Source organism: Chamaea fasciata, unplaced genomic scaffold (genome assembly GCF_029207755.1).
Source record: "Chamaea fasciata isolate MVZ Bird 193981 ecotype frontalis unplaced genomic scaffold, bChaFas1.0.hap1 SCAF_23, whole genome shotgun sequence".
NCBI classification, from domain to species: Eukaryota; Metazoa; Chordata; class Aves; order Passeriformes; family Sylviidae; genus Chamaea; species Chamaea fasciata.
The window spans coordinates 4,786,408-4,811,505 of NW_027094108.1; the positions used below are offsets into that span (position 1 = coordinate 4,786,408).

Here is a 25,098-nt window from a genome sequence, read left to right on the forward strand (position 1 = left end):
CCGGGCCCGCCCCAGGAACAGAATCCACGGAAACATGGCACGGGCAAGGGTTTAATTAGAGTTCCCCGCGCTCCAACCGTACAGCTCATTAACGCCCACCACCGAACCGGCCCGAGGAAACACACAACAAAATAACAAAACAAAACGGAACAAAAAAAAAACACCTGCTGCTGAATAAATACTTAATACACATTTTGGACATCTCGACGACTGGCTTGTCAATCCCTTCGTTTGGTAACAGACAGTTCTGGATTTCACGTAACAGGACTTCTCAAATGATTGCCCCTGCCTGGATTTTTCACTCCTGGGCACGGGTGAGTGTGTGGCCTCGAGATAAGACATAAAAAGCTCAAGGAGAGCAGTAAGGAAAGCTGTGTATCCCCTTCCTCAGGCACATTCCAATTGTGTGCAGCTCCTGCCAGAACTTACGTGTCTAAAGCTCTTCTGCCCCATCAAAGTGACCCAGCCCAGAAGAAGGGCTCTACCCTGACTATCAGGCGCAGAAGCTGGAGGCAGGCGATTGTTTTTTTTTCCTAAGGACAATCACTCTATGAATTTATTGTTTGTGAAACACGCTAGTCTGGCATAATGGTGTCTGATAAGCAGAGCCGGTGTCGCACAGGCAGGAAGGGTTTCTGCCCCTTCCCTCTCTTACCACAGGTCTAGTCTAGACATATTTTTACACCTACTGCTTCATCACAACCTCTCAGTACTTCCCAGCCACTCATTTCTATCAGCCCTGACCCCACTGGAGAAGTTTCTGCAATGGAGTGTTTTGGTTTTCAATCTCAAATAATAGAAACACTGAATAATTATTTTCTCTAAGAACCAGAGAACAGCTCTTTCCATCTAATGTGAATGAGCCATCAAAGAAAATCATTAAAACAATTTCTGACAAATGGAATGAGGCCACCAAAGACCACTGGGACTTCTGGGTTGGTATCCAGAGATTGATCAGAGCTTTTGACTACTGTAACATGGTATAGAACAGAGACAATTCCACAGTGAAGACCCCCTGGCTGATGTAGCTGTTCCCAGCCTTCCCTTTCTTAGACTTAATCTACGTATTGACGTGGCGTGAATTTGTGTGGGTATGTGTGCTGCTCTTAGTTGGAGAAACAGAAGGCAGGGGGGTCCTTTATCTCTTCAGTCTAATCCCAGAGGTAAAGCATCATCAGAGGACCTTCCTTTAGCTAACCAGAAGCACCTATGCTGCCACTGCTGCTGCTTTGAACTTTGTGATTTGCTTGCAAGGACAGCAAAGAGGTAAGGGATCAGATGATCTTCAGGCTCTTCCAACTCAGTTTCATTTGGTGTGACACTCAACTTCATGACTCCTGGAGTCAGCTCCCTGATTGGTTTATATTTGGAATAATGTCCAGGAATTATTGTCTAACATCTGGTCTCATCCCAAAAGAGGCTTCCAGCTTGTAACCTGCCTCCAAAAAGCTGGATTTCCAGTCCAAAAAAGCATTTTTAAAGCCAATGAATCACTGGTGAAAGTTCAAGTAAATGGCACTTTCAAGAAACAGTGGATGAGGAACAGAATCAAAAATGAAGGCACAAAAATCTCCTTTGGACTTCTACAGCAATATTCCTAGATATTACCTGCAGTATCAGAGAGGGAGATCTTTCAGTACTGGAGTCTTAGAATATCATTAAAACTCATATTAAAAATCATATAAAAATCAAATCCAAACATCTTTGAACGACGCCTTAGAAACTCTCAGCAGCACTCCCTGTTTCCACTCCAAGTCAGCAGTGAGCAGGGCCAGGGAAAGGTCCTTGCTGGGAAGCAGAACTCTAGGGGTCCAGAAAGGACACTGCGATGTAGCGGGTTCCTTTGGTGGTTGGCAGACCCTCGTGGTAGTGGGTCAGGCGTCCTGGGTGCATCAGGCTCCAGCCTTTCCTCGGAGCTCGGATGGAGCAGTTGTAGCGCAGGAAGCGGCAGCCTCCTCCCTGGTGGGAACACAAGAGACACGTCAGCTTGGGAAAAGCACCTCAGGGAAGGGGTCCCTGCCTTCTGACTCTGCTTCTGAAAATGTGACAAGGTGCTTGGGGAATCTCCTGTGTTCTTGATGCCTTGGGAAGGCTGACCTGGAAGAGAGACTGGACAGAGCTAGTGAATAAAGTAGGTATTTATTGAAAGGCCTCCAGCATCCACCCTGGGCAGGACAGGAGCCCGAACAAGGCTGCACCAAGGGTGGACCAAGAATAGTCACAGAAAAAAAAAAAAATGGCCCCCTGGTCACGAGATTTTACACTTTTATAAGCTTTGGTCCATTTGCATATTGGGGTTTAATTGTCCAATCACAGCTTCAGGTTGTGAGGTTCCATCCTTCTTGTTCCTCCCTTCAGCCCATTGTTGCTTATGCTTTTGGTCCTGAAAGTTGTCCTTGGTCCTCAGCAGGAAAAGGATTTGTTTTGTCTACCTACTCTGTGAAGAGAGCTACCAGCACTTAATATGAGGCTCAGAACTACATCCCTAGGCAGCACAGAATCTGCAAATATAAAAACTAAAGCTTAAGGCATCATTCTGATGCATTCAAAAATCTCTTTCCTAGCCCTAAACCAGTCATTAATGGTAATCCTTAGTGCAAAGAAGCCCCCTGTGGATCAGGGAAGGGCTTTCAGCTGCTCCAGGTGCTGTGCTGCACTCCTGACCCCCTGGCAGACACTCACCTCATAGTCAACGCCAACTCTGTTCAAGGCAATGTTGATGGTGAAGGTGGAGGCGTCGTGGTGGGGCACCAGGGATGGCTGCTCGTCAGGTTTGTAGCGAACCACAAAGGCCAGTTCAAACTGGGTCTGAGAGAGGAGAACAAAGTGCACCTTGTTAGTGGGCTACAGTGGCCTCTGCGCTGCAGAGCAGGGTGTAACACTGAAATCGCATCCCACTGCTGAAGGAGAAAGGCAACAGTCAGGCAGAAGAATGTCACTGACAAACTGTGTGTTTCCTAACGCACGTACTTTATGTCACACTGCAGGCTCAGTTCCTCTGTACCGGGAAATACTGCGTGTATTACTGGAGGATATAGTAATAGTGTGTGCATTACTGGAGGATTCTGGCAGTCTTGTCACAAAGCTGCAGCTGGAGGAGGTGCTGAGCTGACCATGAGTTTTGCTGTTAAGCGGGACATACCTTGGTGTAGTATCCTGGGTACAGTTTCTCTGTGATGGGTGCAATATAGTCCAGAAGAAACTTATACCATTCTCTTTCAAAGCCAATTTGGTTCATGTGTATGTCAATAGTTGGGACGTTCTCATATCCTCCTTGTATTCTGCTGTCCTGAAATGGAATCAACATAAATGCCCATAAGGATGGGAACCTTGGAATTCAGGAATGAAAAGTACTTGTTCCTGGTAACTACAAAAAAATACTGTGTTTGTTTATCAGAATTTGCAGGATGGAAAGCTCATTTCAAACCATAATTAAACCTTAAGGGAAACAATATTACCATCACAGAAGCTGAACACTGGAAGTTCAGAGGACACTAAAGAGGACTCAGGGAAAAATCAGAGTTAATCAGAAGCAAAATTGAAAGTATTGTCTCTACTTTTCTGGTTTAGTTCAGGATCTAATGCCTTCCCACAGGAGATACTGCTACCACCAGATATTCACAGAAAATGATGTGGCCCAGAACTCAAAAGAGCTCCTGCTTTTACTCACCGTGTTGTCACCTGTGGACCACTGGCCATAATGTTCCATCTCTTCCACCAGCTCATCACAGGCAGTGTCAGTGAATATGGGGAACCAGTAAACATCTGGGCAGGGCTGCAAATAGCAGACAGGTGAGAACAGCAGAAACAAGGACAGGTGCTTGAGGCAAAAGAAGTAAGGCTAAACCGAGTGTAGACTGAGTAAATGGAAGGAAACTAAAATATTAAGGACAGAAATTTGTCCTCTGATTTGTGTGCCCCACTTCCACTCATCTCCCATTCTGATGGATAAGAGTGATGTTTTCTTACCATTTCTACCAATTTCCCTTTCAGAGCTGCCGTGTAGTTTTCATGGATGTACTTTTCTCTCCAGTCCTGCAATTAGAAGATAAGCAAACCAGTAATTTCTGTGGGGCCCCTGCTTGAAGAGGTAATAAAAGGCCAGGCACTCATGCAAGCAGCGTTTCACAGGCTTTGCAGATCCATATGTAATGAATCCTAAAAACATGTTCGCTTTAAATTATGTGCCTGTGCTCCTCATCCCATCTGAGAGACACCACTATTACAAATCCTGGGCTTCCCATAGTGGTGAAGCTAATATCAGGTCTTCTCACATTGCTGTGCTTTCTGAGTAGGCAGGTTATCTCACCTCAGGATTGCTGAATATTTGCCAGAGGTCATTGTGGAGGTGACTTGTCTGGTAATTCTCCAGGGACAGTATGTGGCCGAACTGATGCTGGTTTGTCAGGTACATGAAGACTCCCTGCAGGACAGAGAGAAATAATAAAGGCCTCATATTTCTGAGAGCCACCGTGAAACCAAGCACTAGACAGTTCTCCAAGCTGGTCATTTACTCGTTCTTTCTCCTATGGGTTTTGAGTTTTATTTCCACCCTGGATATGAGAAACTCTGAAAGGTTACAGGAAGAGACAATGATTCTGTGTCCTGTCAGCCAGGGCTGGAAGCAGAGGAGAGCAGCAGCTGTGGGTTTAGGGTCTTCCTTCTTACCCTGTCAATCCCTTTTAGAGAAATCCTGAAAAGGCCCAAGAACAAAAATGTTATCCATGTTTAGTGGTCCGTGGCTACACATGGTTTCACAGCAAGACAGAAATCCCATGCTGTTCTAAAGTCTGCACTGTACTGACCAGTACCAGTTCACCCTATCCCTGCCCTGGCAGAGCTGAATGCCTTGAAACTACTTAATCCTGTACCCTTCACCCTGGCACGCAGCTCTCCCTTGGCAACCTCTCTCCTTGACTGACCTGACTGCGAACGTTGTGGCAGAAAGCCATGTCAGCATCCAGCTTCCCAGTGTGGAACAGATCTGCCAGGTCCAGCTCCGAGCGCAGGGCCTTGCCTTTAACCATGTACACACTGCTGATGTAGGGAACATTCCAAAGCCCACTGAAACACAGCAGAAGAAAAGTGAGACTTGAAATACCGCTAAGACAGATACTGCTGGACTTGACAGGATGACAGGCAGCACTGCAGCATCAGCCAGGCTTGCCTGAGTGAGCCAACTCAGAACAACAGGGAGAAACCATACCAATAGAGATTGGCATTCCAGAAAAAATCACTTATATTGCCCACAGCTTTTAAGCTGCACAAATGCTTGTCCACTGTGAAAGCAATTAATTGCTATTGTATGTTTCTGCTAGGGACGTAATTAATGGCTTGAATCTCTTCCCAGAGAGATCAACATATTTTTTCCAGTGATTTAAAGTAACTGAACCAGCCAAAAGTGCATAAGCTGATTTCCAGCATTTATTGCACATAAAATGGCCTATAAAAAAGAGGGTCCATCAAGAGTATGAATGAATCAACAATTCTATTTTGTGATTTTCCATTCAAGGATCACCTGGTATTTTCTGAAGGTTTACCTGACAGAGATTAAACGGCACTTTACAGGATTTTAAGGATCACACTAACTATAATCCCCAGGTGGAAAAACATGACATGAGTGAGATGAGATGATTTCAGCAGTCAGTACTCTCAAACTCTTACTCTGATCATAAAAAAATCTGCCCCAAGTATGTTATTGTCTTTGCTCAGGGGAGAACATAAAGCAGCTTCCAAATGGGAACAGAGACTTCTTTTCCGTTCCTATACACAAAGGCATTTGCACTCTCTGGTTCTTTGACATTGGTTTGATGATAATCAAACTGCTTGCTGCAGCAAGCTTTACATTTGAGGGATTATATCAGTGAAAATCTCTCTTTGCATACTCACACTCTCCGCCTTTGAACAATATCCACATAATCTTCCGAGCGGGCGTAGTATCCATCAGGGCTCAGCGCTCCCCAGAAATTTGACCACAGCTTCTCGTGGCGGCTCACCAGGGGGGCAATCACCAGCCTGGAAGCATGAAAGAAAAAGGAATTGCAGGATAGGATGTTACCACAGGAAGAAAAGAAAAATATTTACAAACCACAGTACAGTCAGAGCTATTTCCTCCCTCGCTTACAGAGCTGCTGTTTTGTTAACTCTGTTGGAATGAAATGCCACATAAGAAAGGGTAAATACAGTCCCAATCTCCTCTCTAAATACACCCTGCACCAGGTCTGTTAGAATCCAGTTTGTTCTAGTGACTATATAAAAACAAAACTAAGGATGATTTACATCCCCTCCCCAAAATCCAGGGATTACAACTACAGTGGAAAAAAAAGGAAACCACATAAGAGGTGTTTGGCTAACATCCCATCTCTGGCACAGCTCTCCTGGTTCCCTACACATCTCAGGGATGTGCACTGAATTCCTCATGTGACCAGTAAGCATTGCTTAGACCAAAGAACTCACTTGTTCTGTTCAATCAGGATCCTCAGAGTCTCTGTGTTCTTCAGAACTACCTCAGCATCCAGGCTAAAGTAATAGTCACAGTCAGGATCTTTCCTGCACAAATCCCTACAGCCAGAGAAAAGGAAAGTCACATACTAAACCAGAGGAAGACAAAGGACAGAGCACCAAGAATTCCTTGACTTTGTAGTCTAAAGGTCTTCTGGGTGCTCAGAGAAGTTTGGTTTAATGTAACAACCCAGAGGGCCAGCATAGTGACAAGCACATCAGATTCAGTATCCAAAAGCAGATACTGAGACAGCCAAAATCACATTTAACAAACTGTTTCCTCAGCTCAAACTGAAGAGGTTCCCATTTACAGCTGGCCCAAATTCACACCTGAGCTCAAGCCTCCTGATCACAGACAGGAAGATTCTCTCCCACTAGTTCTGTATTTTGCTACAACAGTCCTCCTCTTCAGAGATAGAGGTGCATATCCTTTGTGCTCTGTGGCTGGGTAAATAGATGAGGGTGGGAGATAGAGGATTATCCTTCTGTCAGACCAAAGAACCAGTGAGAACTTTGTTTCTGAAACTGGACAAAGTAAGCTGGTATGGAAGCTGATTTTTTTCCCAATATATAAGGGCATCAGAGTTGATGCTAAAAAAACTGAAAGTGTGACTGAAAAAAGAACAGCAATCTCTTGACAGGGATGATCCTCAGAAAAAATAAATGTCTTAGTTTGGACATGGGCTGTCTCTGCTGGCTATCATGTATGGTGTCTTCACTTACATGCCCAGGTTACGTGCCTCAGCATTCTCCACCTCATCATCTGGTCCGATCACTTTGACAGTGAGATATTCTTTGCCATGTTGTTCTACAAAAGAGTCTACCTCCATCGAGTGATGTTCCTCCTATTCCAAAAGTAAGGAAAAACAGGTAAGATGGGCTCATCCAGGCCACTCAGCCTCCTGTTCTTGAAAATGAGTAGCTGGGCAACAGCTCTTGAGCCCACTTCCACACATTTACAGCCGGCTGGTGTCACTGTAGATAAGTATGTGATCTTATGGGTGCCACTGCAGATAAGTACTGTGATTACACAGCCCGGAAGTCTAGCCCAAGGTAACAAAAGTGCCTAGAGTAGAGGATGAGGTGTACATTTTCCCCATATTTGCTAAGACCATCAGAAGCCAACTTCACTTACATGGTTGTGAATGAAGAGCTGGATCCGTTGCTTTGGGTAATGAAGGTTACGAAGCCGCAAGAAAAACTGGGAGAGGAATGGGGTGGGCTGCTCAATGAAAATGCCAATCAGAATCATTGGCAATGCCTCATCCTACATTCAGGGACAGGAGGAGAGAAGTGGTGAGTCATGTTTCACATCAGACATGTAACAATTGTAAGACTTGTTTTGAGAGCTTTGAATAGACACAGCAGCCTTACCTTAAACCCCACGAGACTTCGCAGACCTTCATCACACACCGTGCAGCCAGTCTCAAATGTCCATATTTGAGGAATGTAGTTTCCCAGGTAGTTCAGCTGCAGCTGCAAAAGGCAATTTGCCAGATTATGCATTACAGGGCAGGGGAGTTTCTTTGTGTGCACCCCCACTGTGGGATCACATTTCAACTTTGTGTACCTTCTCCGTGAACTAAAGAATCTGAAAAGCATTAACAGCTTGAGGGTGCAGCTACAAGTGGGTCTTTGAGCCAAAACCATCTTGCTGCTATGGGCCTGGACTGCTTATTGTTTTCCAAATGTAAGTGCACACAGGGAAAGTCAGTATATGTGGAAGTAGTAACCTGACCCATGGAGCCTAAAGGGTCACTTTGCAACAAACACAGACCAAATCTTTCTCTCAGGACAGTCCACTTACCTTGGTGGGTCCATTTCCATGGATCACCACAGGCAGAGTGTCATATAACAAGTTTCTTGCTCTCACTCGTGAGTTTTCAAACTTCAGAACTATCTCATCTGGAAATGATATTGTCATCATGTTAAAGGCTTTTATTAATAATTAGAAGCACAATGCCTCATTTATACAGAAAAACTGCTGAAAGATAAAAGTGTGGACAATGGATAACTGTGCGCAGTTAATAAATAGTTTAAGGGCTGGATAAATAGTTTAAGGGCTACAGACCAAATCTTTAAAGGAGAAAAAAATATTCAGAATGATCCTGAGAAGTAACAGGAGGCTGGCTGGGAAGCTGGGCAATGACTGGAAATTGGCAGAAGCCATACTGAAAGATTCTTTCAAAACTGGAATTGACAAACTGTGCAGTGAGGAACAGCTACTGATGACAGGGACAGCTACTGATGGGAGAACTCAGGCCCTTCTCACCTACGTGTTCTATGCATCTGATGTCCCTCTTTGTCACCCCTTACAAAAGTCCATCCTCCTGGCAGAGATCATCCAGGACGTTGCCTCAACACAACCATACAAAATCCTTTGGAAAAAAGACTAGCACGGATACAAGCTGCAGTCTGTCATTGATATAACTGGCACAGGAGCCAAAAACTACACTGCCATTATCACTTTTCACTTGACCAGAATAAAGATAGAAAAGGAGGAAGACTAAAAACATTAGGCAGCATTGACAGGAGAGTAAGTGAATTTCTCTTGCCAGGACTAGCTAAATCCATCAGCAGGTCAGGTCAGAAGCCTGGTACAATCAGTGAGTGTTCACAGGCATATCTGGCTGCTTCTCACCTCCCATGGCATTCCAGCACGGTTCTGAAGCGGAAAGACAGGCAAGCCCTGGGCAGGGCTCTGTGTTATTACTTGCACTGGAAGTCCCTCCCAGTTCCAATCCCCAAGGCTAATGCAATCCAACATGCCTGGAGATCAAAGTGGCAAGGAGGTGTGAGATGAAAAACCTGACCTGCATTCCCCCAAGTGGAGAAGGAATTGCAATGAGAGCACAGTTGGTCACAGTGGAATTGCAAACAAATCCCAGAACTTTGGCAGAGACTTTTACTAAAGCATTTTCTGTCAGGACAGCCATTTCTGAAATACAATCCCTTCAGCCATAACTATTTCTGGTGTCAACATGCAAATTGCATTCCAAGGAGAATGAGCTTCCTTCTTCCATCTCACCTAATGCTCCATTTAGGTTTTGGAAGATCCGGCTTCTGTGGTCAAGACTGATGTTGATACTCTCCTTGAAAAGAATTAGATAAATTACCTTAATTAGAACAAAAAGGCATCCATTCTTTACCTGCAACAGACCCTATGCTCAGTGAAGAAATATCTCATTCCTATAGTCATTTTGCAAACTCTTCTAACTCTGAAGCCTAAAAAATTCCCAGATAATCATATCATTCAAATTTGGGACAATTCACCGTTTTCTAGAACAAATTAAATATATTCTATATGGCAAAACTATGCAACCCTCCTCTACCCCCCTTTTAAAGGTGCTGTGTGTCAATAAATCTGCATGATATGAATGAAGTGGACTTACATACAGTCATAAACCCCACAACACATATAATGCACAGGAATGCCAGATAGCAAAACCATCTGCTGTGAAAAGTTTCTTGCCTTCTATCCACAGGACAAGTGTGACCCCAAGCATTGCCCCAGACACCAGTGTCAAACCAGAAGACAGTAAGGTGCAAGATCAGCTTGTGCAATCTTTGTTTTTATCCCCTGCTGCAAGGCACACTCTGAGTTGGACTAAAATGCAGCTCTGACTTGACAGAATTCTGTGTCCCTGCAGGCATCTATTAAGACAGATTACTGGAAAGGACAGCAGGGTGCTAACATCCACTGTCTGAGTGCCAAGTGAGGGGAATTACTCAGCCCTTGTGTGGCACAGGGCCAGAACTACAGATGAGAACATTAAAGGGACTGTTCATGTTAAAGTACCACAGGCCATTCTCAGATTTGGGCAACTAAAAAAGTCCAGCTGTTCGAAATTTTCTACCAGCCTTGCTGGTAAAAAATTGCAAGTCTCTCTCTAATTAGTCTTGTAGCAGTTCCCTATTTCAAATGTTTCCTCTTGATATGTAAATTTCTGGTACAGTTTGAGTTCTCCATGCATTTGGTGTGTCCCCAGGGACAAACTGGTCTCTGTAATGCACATTTGGGCAGGGACAGCAGAACCAGAATGACCTGTGGGCTGGATGATCTGCTCAGTGCACCATACAGTGCTGGAATGGCAATGCTGCTTCCAGGGTCCATTCCAGGCTTCTGTAGGGTGTTACATGGCATTTTCCTAAAATGTACTTCAGTGCTGGGTTGGATATCTCTAAGTCAGCACTGCACTCTGCAGTTTCACCTCCCTGGGGAGGAGGCTGGTTAGTTCCTCCACATTCAATGCCTTTAAACACCAGCACCTACAGGTACTGGTATGAGCCTGCAGTAAAACTTGTTTTCAGACATCTCTCTTCCCATTCATATTTTATATAAATAAAATATAAAAATATGTATAAAATATAAAACCCGCTAATAACAGAAAAGGGGGGTACTGGCTAGAATGCAAATTTTCAGAAACCCAGACTCTAGATACACCTACTCTTTTTTCTGGATCCAAGAAGATATTTGTATAGAAGAGCTGGTCACTGTCATCATCCTGTCCTTTCCACTCCTCCACAAGCTTCTTCAGGTTTGGAGCATAACCAATGAAGCCTGTGGGAATAAGTATGAGGAGGTATTTCAACCCGGATGACCAAAAAGTGGAAGTACTCCTGTATACATGTATTTTCACTCTCTCACATGAAATCTCACTACACCCTGTGTTGCTGCAGACTCATCAACTTTCAGTTTGCTTTGCCAATTCTCCCACAGGTCAAACAGGAGGAGAAAGGTGAAAGCAAGCTCTGTGTCTCACCTCCAGAACCCAGGAAGCGCTTTCCATCTCGCACCTGAGGATATTTGGCTTCCAACTTTCTGTCAGGATAGATGTAATTCTCTGCTGAGAAAACCACCTTGCTCTTGGCTTGTTTGAACTTCTTCAGCAGTTCTGTGGGGCCTGAAGCAAAGAGCACATCATAGCTAGAGAAAGAGACAGACAAAAAAGGACAAAAGAAATGGAGTCAGAAAAACATGTCAGTGAGAAAAGTTTCTAGGAACAGCTAATTCTTTGGGAATTACTTTCTTTTAGTTCTGTTTAACAGTATTACGTTTTTTTGTAATACAACTAATTAAAGTGTAGTCTTTTTCGTATGCTGGCATATGAAAAGACACTAAGACTCCAACTCAGCCTTTTCTCCCTTCACTTCTCTGGCAGACTAATTCTTGGCTCTCAGAATGTGCCTACTTCAGCTTATAAAACAAATAACTCTGGCAAGAAAGGCCTGCCTAGTTCCATAGCAATTGTCTGCTCATTCTCTGCAGATAGAGGTAGCCAACTTCCACCGTGGCAGAATCAGGTGCAACACTATCAACTTCATGCAGGAATTGGCATCAGTCTATTGTGATCAGACCTTCCCAACTGCCACAGATGCAGCTCTGACTGATTCCCAGGAAACTATAGAGCATTCAGAGGAAGAAACAAAACAAAACAAAACAAAACAAAACAAAACAAAACAAAACAAAACAAACCCCACAACAACAAAAAAACACCCAGAGATCTGGACACACTTTTCAAAAGCAATTGATTTCACAGTTCATTTCTTCTCAGTGAGAACCTGTCCAAACAGCCATAAGATTCAGTTCCTGGCACATTCTTTGCAATCATTACCTGTCTATGAAAAGGATGATCAAGTCCTTTTTATCCACATACTGCTTCAGAGCTGACTTCAGGAGACGGACCTTCTGCCCACCTCCACCTGGCTGCTGGTCATCTCCACCCTGCCACTCCTCATCCAGTCCCAGCACCTGCACAGCACAAGCACAGGGTCACCCCAAACAGGCCACTTTCCCAGCAAGGCTCACAGGAAAGAACCAGAACAAACCTACAGGCCCTGATAACTCCCAGTCCAAATCATAGCAAAAATAACAGCTCTAGGCAGACAGACTAGACAGCCTTTGATCCAGTCTCTGGGCTGGACAGTCAGTGTCACAACGTAGCACAGTGACAAAGCACTCCTAGCACAGGTCAGCAGCACACTCTGTACTGTGTGTCTTGGCTGTGCAACGGAAAAGTGCCATGAGGCTCCCTTGAGCAGGAGTTATGGATCTCATCCCAAGCCAGCACTCAGGATACTGCAGAAATGACCCAGTCATGGTACTTTTCAGCCAGTGGAGCAGGTGTGTGTCCTCTCTTGAGCTTTTTATTTAATCACAGTGGGGCCAAGTCTTATCCATTTCACAATTTGAAATTCCCTTTGACCCACCACCATGAAAGCTGCTGGACATCACCTGGACTTTGTAGTTGAAGAATTGGGCTGATCTTCTGAACCGTTGGAATCCTTCAGTCTGCTTGGTGGCAACAGTCAGAACCAGCAGTTTTTCTGCACACAGGGGAAAGCACAAGAAATACTCAATACTTGTGTTGTTTCCACAACCTGCTGTTCCACGCCTAACTTGATTGTGGGTATAAAATGAGAGATTATGCAAAGATAAAATTTCATTGCCTGAGCTAAAAAAAGAAAATAAAATGTATTAAGTGGGTGTTTTGCCCTGCTAGTAAGAGATACAATTCTCTTCTCTCACACAGAGTACAAAGGAAATTAAACTTGTAGATAAAAAATAGAACTACTACAAAATGCCCATTTGGAAGTCATCCATTTAATGCAGTTTGGACTTTCTGTTCCCCACAGAGCTGCTTTTTTTGTCACTCAGCATTGACTGGATGTAGGCAAAACCAAAATTAGACTAAATGTTTTTATTCCCTCTCCATGGCTGCTTCAGCCTTTTACTGCATTCTTGAGGCATTTTCCAGTTTTTCATACATATTCAATGTGAATTTAATTGTGCTATAATTTTCATTTACATTCTCCTCCCAAACTTGCTTTTCATTTCCAGTCCCTTAAAAATGCTAAAACGAAATCCTGAAGCTCTCTTTCAAAATTTCTCTGTGGTACCCCAGAATATGATTTTTATGTGGAAGTTCTGGTTTCCTCATTGCAATGCTGAAATGTTATACTTCACCCTAACAGTTTTGCTGAAGTAGGAATTTGTATAGGCTCTGGCAACAATGCTGAAATGCAAATCTGGCCATCCGATTTAAACATCAGAAAATACCAGGAAAAACTGAAAGCACATTTTCTTGGCCTCATCAGGCTTATTTTGGAACAAGGATTTCTTTCGATGGATGTACCAGACGTATCTCCCTCATGTACCTGTGAAACTGATATTCTGTCTGGTCTTAGAGAGGAAGGATCTAGAAGCTGGAGTTTTAGATGTACCAGACAAAGGCAGCAAAAATAAAAGGTAAGTGTAAGACTTCAAGTTAGGAAGAAAGAAGACATTCCCAAAGAAATTCCTCCAATCCTTTACCTGCATCAGAATAAGAAAGAGAAGAGAGACTGAAAACAATCAGTAGGTCAGATCTAATTGCATTTATTAGACATGTGCACAAAGTGATAAAAAAGAGAATATCAATCCCATATAGGTGCAGTTTTTAAGGGTAGGTTTTAAGACATCTGAAGTGCATTCCTAGTCCAGCACCTCCAGCACACTCCAGTGTCTTGTGTCCAGCCCAGTCAGAGGGAGCAGGCAAATGAGTAAAATATGTATGTCCCCAGGGAATATGTTAAAGCCATTAAAGTTTCTAGCTGTATGATGGCACACAGAAAGCCAGGGCAGCTTTATAAGAGAGCTCTGAGCTCATGGATTCTGAGAAGGTGAGGATCATACTGCCAAGGAAAGAGGGGGACAAACATGGGTTTGCCAGAGAGGAATGTAGACAACCCTCAAATTCTAGCACATGAGGGGAGAAAGCATATGATAATGATAAGAGAAGTAAAGAAAGAAAGGATCCTGACTGCTATGCAGTTGTTCCAGCCCAAAATCTCAGGCATCTCACATTAAATAAATCATTAATTATTTTCATGCTGCCAGCCCAAGAAAGCCACACACTGTTTATGACTTGACTGCCAGAAGTTTGCTGGACAGGATGAGCGCTAAAGGCTCACACAGAACAGGAAGCGGTGTCTTATTTCTGGGACAGAAAAGTTCTCCCCTACAGTTTGTGAACTCAGAGGAGCATGAAAAACCAGCACAAAGACCACTCTAGTCCCCAGCAGAATTTTAGGTTACAGATTCCTTGTGGGGTGGGACACTGAGAGAGACTAAGCTCAGTTTCTCTTCTGAGAACTCTCTGCAGTAGCGAGAGTTTTCCTTCCCAGGAGACATTCCTTCAGCCCAGCACTGGAAGTTTGTGCTGAGCTATGTTGCCTCCACTCCTTCTGCTTTAACCCTTTCTTCTCTTTCCCAAAGATTTTGCTGAACACTGATGCAGCTGATAGGTACTTTCAAGGACAGAGCAGTAAACCCTCTTACTTTCAGTATCACACTTTTCAAAACAACCGAAACAGATTGATGCTCCCCTGTTTCCCTTATCACAGTCAATTTCCATATGTAGAAATGCAGCCTGCTCTGCTCAGCTGGGCCTCCTGGGCCCAAAGGCTCCCTGGGCCACACTGACAATTAGGAATTGTATAAATACGTTTAATAGTGGCCTGGCTGCAAAATACAAACACAGGGTGGTTGACAAAGCAAGCACTGGACTCAGAACCAGGGGAGCTGGACTGTACTGCTGGTTCTGCTATGCAACAAGGAGCCAATCCTGCTATCCCTGTTCTTCCACCTGTAGAATGATAAAAGAGAACATTTACCACCTTAGTGAAGCTTTTAGAGCTGTATAGATGAAAAGAATTCTGTAAGAACAAAGCACTGGAACAGGAACCCTGATACCAAGATCACAATGAAATGATTCAGTAAACTTCTGAGTTTTTGTAAAGAATAAAAATCAGAGACCAGATGAGTTCAGTAACAAAACAAAACAAAACAAAACAAAACAAAAAAAAAAAAAAAAAAATTAAAGTTATTTACTTCTGCCATAAGTCTACAGGGAAAGCACAGCTGCAGCTGCATTTTAGGACAAGGAATGAATTTATCCCTAGGCTATGATTTGGGAAATCTTACTGTGCCACTTCCTGTTAAGATAGTGTCTAAGAAAATACCACTAATATGAGGATCAAATAGAAAAAAACCCTGCACAATTTAACAGTGGATAATACAATCTCTGTATTACATTTACAGATTTTTTTTTTAATTCTATCACCTACAAATAACTATGCTGAGAGCTTTTGCAGAGATCTAAAAGAACATCCAAGAGAGAAGGCAGGTATCGTTACTCTGGGGAAGCTGAGGCACAGGAAAGATGAGGCATTTTCTCTTCAAGCCATGCCAAAAGTGATGGATTCAGAAAAAAGCTAATTCCAAATCCCTCTTCCTAACCAATTTACCTCATTCTCTCTCTCAGCCCTCAGTTTTATATCTCCAGTGCACTCGAAAACCTTACTAAAACCATAGAAGATTTGGGGTGTGCAAGGAAGGCAGGATAGCACAGAGATTCTTTGTTTTAATTATGCCACTATGGCCAAAGAACTCCCAACACCCCCACAGATACACACTAGCTGTATGAAGTAATGTACATTTATAATAAACGTACTTATACCAGAATCACACTGTGAAGGGAAATATTCTATGTAACAAGATTAAATCTCATCCTAATTGCCACTTCTCTAATGAAGACAGAGATAATTATCCAAACTTCTTGGCAGAGTGACAGTGTATGAACCACTTTGTCAGTGCCGCTGACATTCTGAACTGCCCCAACCCTCTGCTGTTCTGCCAGCTACTCCAGAGCTTCCACCAACTGTTTTCGGGCGGACAGACTGATGAGAAGCCTTAGGAGCATCCCTGATCTTGAGTCACAGTGTGGCCAGTCTGGGATCAAACGCTCTCCCATTTACCTAATTCTTGAACCGCCTAAATTCAAAAGCCGGGAGGGGCTGACCCAGGTGGGATGCAACCCACGGGACCGAGAGTCCTTCACCGGGATGAAATGCTGTTGTCTCGCGAAACTCCGAGCTGTGAGCTGCTCCAAGTGCCGCCCAAAGGCTCACACTCTGCCCTAGGCTCGGGCAACGCTTGGGAGCGAGACGAGGACGCGGAGGCCAAGCGGCGGCACCCAGGGCGGCTGTGCCCGTCCATCAGCCCGACCGCGGGCTCCCCGCGCTGCCGCTGCCCCCCGAGCACCCCACCCCTTACCTTCCTGCTGCGAGGCACGGCCACCCCCCGCCCCGAGCAGCGCCAGCACCGCCCAGAGCAGCAGCAGCGCCGGAGGCACCATGGAGACGATCTCCCCCGCGGACCGCGATCCGGGAGCTGACACCGAGCGGGAGCGGTGCCGGCGGGACGGAGCGGGCGGCTCCGGAGCTGTGCCACGCACCAGCCCCGCCCGGCGGGGACGGCCGGAGGAAGCGGGAGGCGCCGGCTCCTCCTCCCGGGCTGCCCCGGCCCCCGCAGGAGGCGGGCGGGCAGCGGGGCAGGGCCGGGACACGGGGCAGGGCTGCGGGGGAAGGAGGGAACGCCGAGCCGGGGAGCTCGGGGGGGTGATCCCGGAGCTGCAGCGGCTTTGCCCGCGGGGCACCCGCGGCCCCGGGACAGCGGGCAGTGGATGTGCAGAGGGGCAGACAGGCGCCGAGCAAACGCCGCTGTAGGAGGAGAGGAGTCACTCTCTGGGCAGCTTTGGCTACTGGTGGGCTGCAGCTGGCTGACACTTATGGGATATTTATGGATTATAATGGATTATAACGTTATGCACAGCTCGAGAAACTGGAAGCCTTATTAAATACCTTCTTCATACCTTCCTCCTACCTGTCACCTCTTATATTTCCTTGGTGAACACAAAATCTGCAGGTTTTTTTGTTTTTATTTTTCCCGTACTAACTGGTTTTCTCTGGCCATATACACATCTTTAAGTCTAACTTTAATTAATCTCCGTGACCTTGTGCTGGGTTTTCCTGCTGTAGCCCTGATCACCTTTTTCCATTTCATTCTACCACTGAGAACAAAATAATCCTGTCTCAGAAATTTACACTTCTTAAAGTTAACATTTGCTTTACGGTCACTGCAGTGAGTGTAAGATTTAGATGTAGGAAAACCCTTTAGCGCCTGCAGGACACGAGATGAGGAGCTACCACTGACCCAGATCCTGTGTGAGGCCTGTCAGTAAATCATCTATTTAAATTAACAGAAATCACAGATAGAACAGGGCTTAAAAAAAAAAAAAAAAATCAAGCACATTAGAAAGGTCACACTGTAGCTAACTGATATTCTCCATGATCTGTAACAACATCATCCCAAAGAATCCCCATTACTGTTTGTTTGTGCACTGAGACTATTCCTGAGTGTGTTCAAAGCACTTTTCCTTCCATTTCTTCTCCCCAGTGCAGGAATTCCCTCAAAATTTGTAGCAAACAGAACAGTCCTCATGCTCAAGTGATGAGCATTCCAGGCAAAAACCCAAGGAAATACTAGTTCTGAGATGGTGATTTCAGAAAATTTCCTTTTGCAAAAATGCCAGTTTCCTTAAATTAAAAAAGAAGGAGAACATACTTTCATTCCAGATTTATTCAGTACTTTGCGGGCCCGGACAAAGCCCATGATAAGTCTGTAGTAACTTCAACAGTTTAAGGCAGGAGTCACAGAAAAATGTTCAGTCCTTCACCTTCAGACCTCAGACCGAGAGCTGCAACTCAACATGGATTTTTAAAATGGCAAGTTTCTCATTTTAATGAATTTAAATCTCTCCGGTCTGAACCAAAAGCGGTTTTGCACACTCGAAATCATGAATGCCTCATTGTTTATGCTACTGTACCCAGGCTGTCTCTGTTTGACAGCTTTGTGCTCTGCAGCTATGCCAACCCAGCAAGCACGTTTCCCCCGTTGGTGTGTTTGCACTGCTCTGTGCACAGGCTGCAGCCGCCTGCCCGGCTTTCCAAACAGAGCCAGCTGCCAGTGCAGATGTTCCAGCGAGTACGTGCAACACGTGCTCCAGGCAGAGCAGCCACTTCCTGAAAGCTGGAAAGGTCAGAGCTCTGCTCTTAGAGCAGCCTCAGAGCTGGGACAGCACCAGCCCCGCTGGAACCTGCAAGGAATGGGATCTCACCCACCGTTTGGGGATCTCACCCACCGTTTGGGGATCCCAGTGCCCTCCCCCAGTCAAACCGCTCATTTGCAGGAAAGAATTAAGAACGTGTCTCCTCTGTTTCCCTTCATTGAGACGGTTCATTTCCTCAACCGGGTCGAGAATGTCTCATTTTACTTTACCTCACAGTGTTTCTGTCTGACTTGCTTGAAACTGTATCTCGTTCACTCCTTGGAGCGCTGTTGTGGATACAAAACTTCCCCGTGCACATCTAAGACACGTGAGAAAGTTTGTTCTTCTATTAATGACACGGTGGGATACAGTTTGATAGAAAGAACTTCCTTTCTCGCATAGTCTCTGTTGTGGTAAGCCAGTAAACTGCCACGGGAGTTACGGAAAACCCCTGCAGGCCTTTTCCATCGGTGCAGTGACCCGGGCAGGAGGCACGGAACCCCAGCCCGGGGCTGGAGCTGCTCGAGGGCACCCGCGGACACAGCAGAGGGAGCGGGGCAGGGCACGGGCGGGCCCGGGGCAGCGGCTCGGAAGCCGGGGGGTCCCGGAGCCGGCGGGGTTGGATCCCGGAGCTGAGGAGGCCCGGAGCTGCGAGGGGACCCGGTAACGGGAGGGGCCCGGAGCCGGCGGGGCCGCGAGCAAACGGGGGCCTGGAGCCGGGGGATTGGAAGCCGGGGGTCCCAGCGGTTCCGGGGTGTTTGAAGCCGGGGTCCCGGCCGTTCCGGGGGCTTGGTTGCCGGGGTCCCGGCGGCTCTCAGCGGGGACCCCGCGGGCCGGGCCGCCTCTCGCAGCCAAGCCCCCGCTCAGGGGCGGGGAGCGCGGCTGTCGCAAAGCGCTGCAAAGCGCCGCCAATAGCGGCGGAGCTGCCGCAGGGCGCGGCGGCGATGGCGGCTTAGGGCCGGTGCGGGGCCGGGGCCGGGGCCGGGAAGGGCCGGGCCGGGGCTCCCCCGCCGCCGCCCATGTGGCTGCAGCAGCGGCTGAAGGGGCTGCCGGGGCTGCTGTCCAGCAGCTGGGCGCGGCGCCTGCTGCTTCTGCTGGTGCTGTTGCTGGTCGCTTACTGGTACCTGGGCGCGGCGCGGGCGCGGGGCGGGGGGCGCGGGGCCGAGCCCCGGGGACCCGCCGCCCTCTGCGTTCAGGCGGCCGCGGGCGCCTGGCGGGCGCAGACCCAGCGCGGCGATGCGCTGCCGCTGCTTGAGGAGGCGCTGGCGGTGGCGGGGAACGGGTTCCTGCTGCTGGACGTGTGGGCCGGGCGGCTGTGGGTGCGGCCCGCGGGGCCCGCCGGGGGCCCGGCGCTGCCCACCGAGTACCCGCCGCTGGTGCGGCTGAGGGCGCTGGGCGGGCGCGGCGAGGCGCGGGCGGCGCTGGCGGCGCTGCGGGACGGGGCCGTGCGGAGGGTGCGCTGTGTCCAGACGGGGCCCGGCGCCGGGGACTGCGTGACGGTGCGGGAGGAGGTGGTGGCCCACCGGAGCCGGCCGCATCTCTACCTGCAGCGGATCCGCATCGCCAACCCCACCGAGCGGGTGGCCGCCTTCGAGGCCTCGGCCCCCGCCGCCGCCGCCGCCGCCTCCGCGCTGGGCGGGCGCTTCGCTACCAGCCTGGAGAAGGCGGAGGAGCGGCAGTTCCTGCTCTCCTCCGGCCGCCTGCTGCTGCCCGGCAGCCCCAAGGTGGTGCTGGTGGTGGTGGCTGCCAAGAAACTCGTGAGCCGGGTGCAGGTCGCGCCCAAGTCGCACTTTGACGAGACCGTGCTGTCCGTGGTGTACACCTCGGAGCCCATCGAGGTCTCCAGGCTGGAGGAGACCTTCAGCAAGCTGAAAGAGGCGGCCAAGAAAGAGATGCTGGAGGTGATGAAGATGGGGGTGGAAGATCTTTTCCAGGAGCACCAGCAGACCTGGTCTGACTTGTTCATTTCAGGTGAGGAAAGGGATGCTCAACTTCCATGGGGTTGTTGTAGAGGGTGGCTGAAAGTCAGTGTCCTGGTTGCTGCAAGGTCAGAGGCTCTGCTCTTCCTGATGGGTTGTGGGATAGTAAAACTGTTCCTGGTTTGGAAGCCAGCTTGCCTTACAAAGTGGAGTACACCTGACTACGTATAGGAAGTGATACAGGAACATTTATAATCATTATTCTGTGTGTGCTGCTTTTCCTGGCTTCAGGAACTTCACTGATTTGCCCTGCATGTCAGTTGGAAATAAAGTTGACCTTTAGTGATAGCTTAAAAGACAGGTTCTGCTTGGAAGTTAAGGGCTGTTCTACAACGATGCTTTTTCTTAAGATTTTAATGTCTTACATAGAGGAGTGGCTGACCAAATAATGTAGAACTTGCTATTTTATAGAAAGATCATGTCTTTGACAGATCATTCTTGCAGAGTCATGATGACAGGCCTGTAATGCATCTGCATATTAAATTAGCATTGTCTTCAGTGGGAGCTTGACTGTCAAACTCCTAACAAGCAGAGAGAGTATCTTCTTAGACAAACACAAGGGAACATTTGTGTTTGTTTAGGGGAAAAAAAAAAAAACCCAAAAAGAAGCTCTAATGCTCTGTAGGGTATTTATTCTAATAATCAATTTCATTTTTCATGCCTGCTACACATCGTAACACAATGAAACAGTTAATAATACAAAATAACTTTGATTCAGGTCTTTTTTCAGTGCTGATTCTTAGTTCTACTGTGTAACTTTGGTGTTTTATGGACAAAGGTTTCTTAGATGTTACAAAGAACACCTGCATATTGAACAGCAACGTTCATGTTTGATCTCCTTTTCCTCCTAGCTAATTTGTGACCATTTTGACTTTTGCTACAGGGATTGAAATGAGAAAGATCACAGATGCACATACTCCATCCAGTGAGACTGTCAACATGACCCTGTACTACGTGCTGTCAACTGTGCCAGCCCCTCTGCTGGACCCACTCCTGTCTGGGGAGGACAGGGAGAGGATTGAGGCCAGCCTGAACTATGCTGACCACTGCTTCAGTGGCCACGCCACCATGCACGCCCAGAACCTGTGGCCCCCCAGGCTGAGCAGTGTCCCCCAGATCCTGCAGCTCTCAGACCTGTGGAAGCTGACTCTCCAGAAACGGGGCTGCAAGGCTCTGGTGGCAGCTGGAGTGCACGGGCTCATGCAGGGGATGGTGCTCAGTTTTGGGGGTCTGCAGTTCACAGAAAACCACCTGCAGTTCCAGGCTGACCCTGACGTGCTTCACAACAGCTATTCCTTACGTGGGATCCATTACAATAAGGACTTGATCAATTTAGCTGTTCTGCTGGATGCTGAGGGAAAGCCCTTCCTGCAGGTGTCTGTGAAGTTCCAGGAGAAGCCTGTGAGGCTGTATGCCTGTGAGGCAGGCTGCATGAACGAGCCCGTGGAGCTGACCTCGGAGCCTCGGGGTCACACCTTCCCCGTCATGGTGACTCAGCCCATCACACCACTGCTTTATATATCAACTGATCTGGTCCACCTGCAGGACCTAAGACACACACTCCACCTAAAAGCTATTCTGGCTCATGAGGAGCACATGGCCAAGCAATACCCGGGCTTACCCTTCCTGTTCTGGTTCAGCGTGGCCTCCTTAATTACTTTGTTTCACTTGTTTCTGTTCAAACTCATCTACAACGAATACTGTGGCCCAGGAGCCAAGCCCCTCTTCAGGAGTAAGGTATAAGGCTGCTGCTTCTGGCTGCTGTGCACTGAGTGTTGTCAGCCTGATGTCGTGTCAGCTGTGCCTGGGCAGGCTCTGTCTTGGACTGTGATGATTTTCAGTCTCTCTTGAAACAAGCACTCTGTGACCTCTTGCAAGAAGGAGCATTAGGGCAGGGATTGGAGCAGTAGGGCTCACAGTTGTTAGAAAAGATAAACTCCTTGTCTGACCATTTGTGAGGCTGTGGTGGAGGCAAACACAGCTTTCTGTCCTTTTCCCACACATCGGTGTAGGACATTGCTTGTGTCTAGGCCAGCAATTGCAGTTGCCATGAGATGATGCTGCTTGTTATTCAGTACCAGAAAGCACGTGAGAGAGCTGCTGTTCTTGTCTGTACGGCTGTGTGGAGACCTGCACACCTGAATTTGTCACACAAGAACACCCAAAGGCAGGCTGCTGTGCTGAGGTGAAGGTTCTGACTTGCTGGGACTCGTGGTACATGTTCATATTCCAGACACTGTGCAGTCCTCCATCAAATCACCCTTGCCACCATCATTTTGGGAAGATGCTGAATTGGTGTTTCTCCCAGTCAGACAAAATACAAAGCTGTGTTAAGGAAAGTACTGAGTGCTTTCTACTGTGAGTTCTTTCTCCAAGCTCTCATGCATCTTACCTGGGTGTAAAAAATTTCAAGTTGTATGAGTTGCCTTGGAAAACTTATTTGCTGTAAAAACTTAGCACAGAATAGACAGTAGATGGTGAGTTAGTACTGGGACTTTCTGATTGTGTGTTGATATGAAATGGAAATGCAAGACCAGACTGGATTTGCTGTGTGAGGTAGTTGTGCTGTTCAGAGGCTTCCCTCCTGAGGGCTGAACAGAGTCAAATGTAGGTTTTGTTTTAAGAAAAAGAGGAGATGATAGTTAAACAGAGCTCTCAGAGGAAAAGTTCTAGCTACAGATTGTACTGTTATTCCAAATTATAAAATCAAATTCCATTTTGGATAGCTAAGGCTGAACAGAAGGTATTGAACTAAACTTGACAGCTGGTATGTATGGGATGCTTGAAGTGAGTTGGAATTTTCCCTGTCAGCTCACCGGTTTTGTCCTTTTGAGCACTGGAGATCGAACCTGATCCCAAGCAGGTCTGGATACCTGTGGTCCAGTAAAAGACTGAGTGGGAGGTGCTTGTAGCCAGACAAACTAACCTAGGAGGAGGTAGGATAGAAATGTGTATCAGACAACTGCAGTTTACAAGCCTTTGATCATGACCAGAACCTCAGTGCAAAGGGAGGAAGGGGTTAGGAGGTTATGTCAGTTATTGTGTTACAGCTGTGCCCTGACAGGCGCCTGGAATGTGTCCTTGGGATTATGTAATTGTGTCCTTTCACTGTTGTCTATCCAGTTGCCTTTGTCATCTCCAAGACTTGCCTTCTGCCTTTTACCAAGTGACTTGTTCACCATTGCTGCAGGTGACTGTCCCTGACGCTGCCCGCTGAAGTGCCCAGAGGCTTCACAGCCACAGCCCAGGCCCACCTGACCCCTCATCCTCCTGGGCACTGCAGGGCAAACAGCTCTGCTGCTTCATCTTAGCTGGACCTACTTCAAGTGAAGGTGATGCAGAACTTGATTCCAGAAACAGGGAAGAAGTGAAAGCCAGCTGAAGCTCAGAATCTGTAACAGTAAGTGAGATGGATGGTCTTGAAATAACACCGTGTTCCATTGATTGAATGGGAACATCCCCGTGTCCAAGTGGACTTAGTCTTGCTTTCAGCCTCCATTTGCACAAGACTCCTGGCAGTTTTGCAGCTGAGAACAAGGACCATTTGAAAGCAACAATCCTTTTGTGCCTTGCTATGACAGGAATCCAAGACTTGGAAGGTGTGGTGATTCAAGTTTATCCCAGAAGCTTGTGTAACAGATGTTTCCTTTCCCTGTAAGCTGTTCAGTTCCCTAGGAGTAATCCATTTGGTGAAAATACTTGAAGACATACTAAGTCCTTTGATATTTTGATCTGGGGTTGTATTTTTTTTTAATTTTACAGAAAAATAAAGGATGATGATTCCCTTCTGAGAGTTAACTAGAAAAGTTTAGTGTAACTTCCTTTCTGGTATACAAGTTTTAATTTATTGCTTGAGGGGAGGAGGAGTGTGTTAATTTTTCCTCCACTTCAGTAACAGTCAATTGAAGTGTAGATATCTAAGTTCTTGTAACAGGTTTTTCAGCCTTTATGACTGTAGAGTGCAAAGTCAACTTAATGAAATTGTTTTCTGGATATACATTGGAAATGCTGATCTACAGGTTTCCTATTCTAAGCCTATTGCGACTTTGTGCATTGATTTGTTTTGGCTATGGGGAAGACATCCCACTTTCTAGTGACTTACAGGTTGTTTGGTTTTAAAATACCAAAGCTGTTGTTTCTAAATAAATATCTTTCAGTCTAATCTGATAGCTGAAGTATGGCTGGGTCTTTTGTTGGTTTTGTCTCTGTTCTCTCCTGCCTTTGCTCCACACCCTTTAAATAAGCAGTGCTTCATGTTACATCTGTGGCTAGTATTGGCTGCAAATACAGTGTGGAAAATAATGTGTAAACCACTATTAGCAATATAAGACAACTTGGAAGGCACAACAGGTGACAAAAACACACAGGGTAAAGTTCATCTCCACTTCCTTGCTCAGTGTAACCTTGCTCTGTCCTGAGGAGTGAAGGCCAAGCTTTACTTTGAAGAACACTGAAACGATCCCAGGGAACTATCGAGCAACAGATTTAACAGCCATCCAGCAAGTAATGAATTTGTCACAGTTGGTGGTCCCAAGGAAAAACTGGGTCAGGAGTTAATTTAAAATTTTCAGAGGGGTTACTGCCTGGTTTCAGATGAAAAACATCCCTCAGGAAAGGAGATTCCAGTGTCTGTAACTTTTCTGCAGACAATTCCATTTACTAATTAGTATCGCAGAGTTACTGCCCTT

General features: G+C 46.7%; 2 protein-coding genes across 2 annotated transcripts; one reads left to right on the forward strand and one right to left on the reverse strand.

Moving 5' to 3' along the window:
* Positions 1–38: 38 nt before the first annotated feature.
* PLOD1 (procollagen-lysine,2-oxoglutarate 5-dioxygenase 1) lies at positions 39–16,700 on the reverse strand. Its single transcript, XM_066203015.1, has 19 exons — positions 16,598–16,700; positions 12,737–12,828; positions 12,117–12,253; positions 11,265–11,428; positions 10,950–11,062; positions 9,530–9,593; positions 8,309–8,406; positions 7,876–7,977; positions 7,637–7,768; positions 7,225–7,346; positions 6,457–6,561; positions 5,890–6,015; positions 4,923–5,064; positions 4,310–4,423; positions 3,970–4,035; positions 3,671–3,775; positions 3,143–3,289; positions 2,683–2,808; positions 39–1,959 (listed from the first exon to the last, which is right to left on the reverse strand). The coding sequence occupies exons 1-19, from the start codon at positions 16,677–16,679 to the stop codon at positions 1,804–1,806; spliced, it is 2,193 nt and encodes a 730-aa protein (XP_066059112.1). The 5' UTR covers positions 16,680–16,700; the 3' UTR covers positions 39–1,803.
* Positions 16,701–19,385: 2,685 nt separating this feature from the next.
* KIAA2013 (KIAA2013 ortholog) lies at positions 19,386–24,579 on the forward strand. Its single transcript, XM_066203055.1, has 3 exons — positions 19,386–20,402; positions 21,294–22,147; positions 23,601–24,579. Exons 1-3 carry the CDS (start codon positions 19,451–19,453, stop codon positions 23,625–23,627), a joined length of 1,833 nt encoding a protein of 610 aa, XP_066059152.1. The 5' UTR covers positions 19,386–19,450; the 3' UTR covers positions 23,628–24,579.
* Positions 24,580–25,098: the final 519 nt, after the last annotated feature.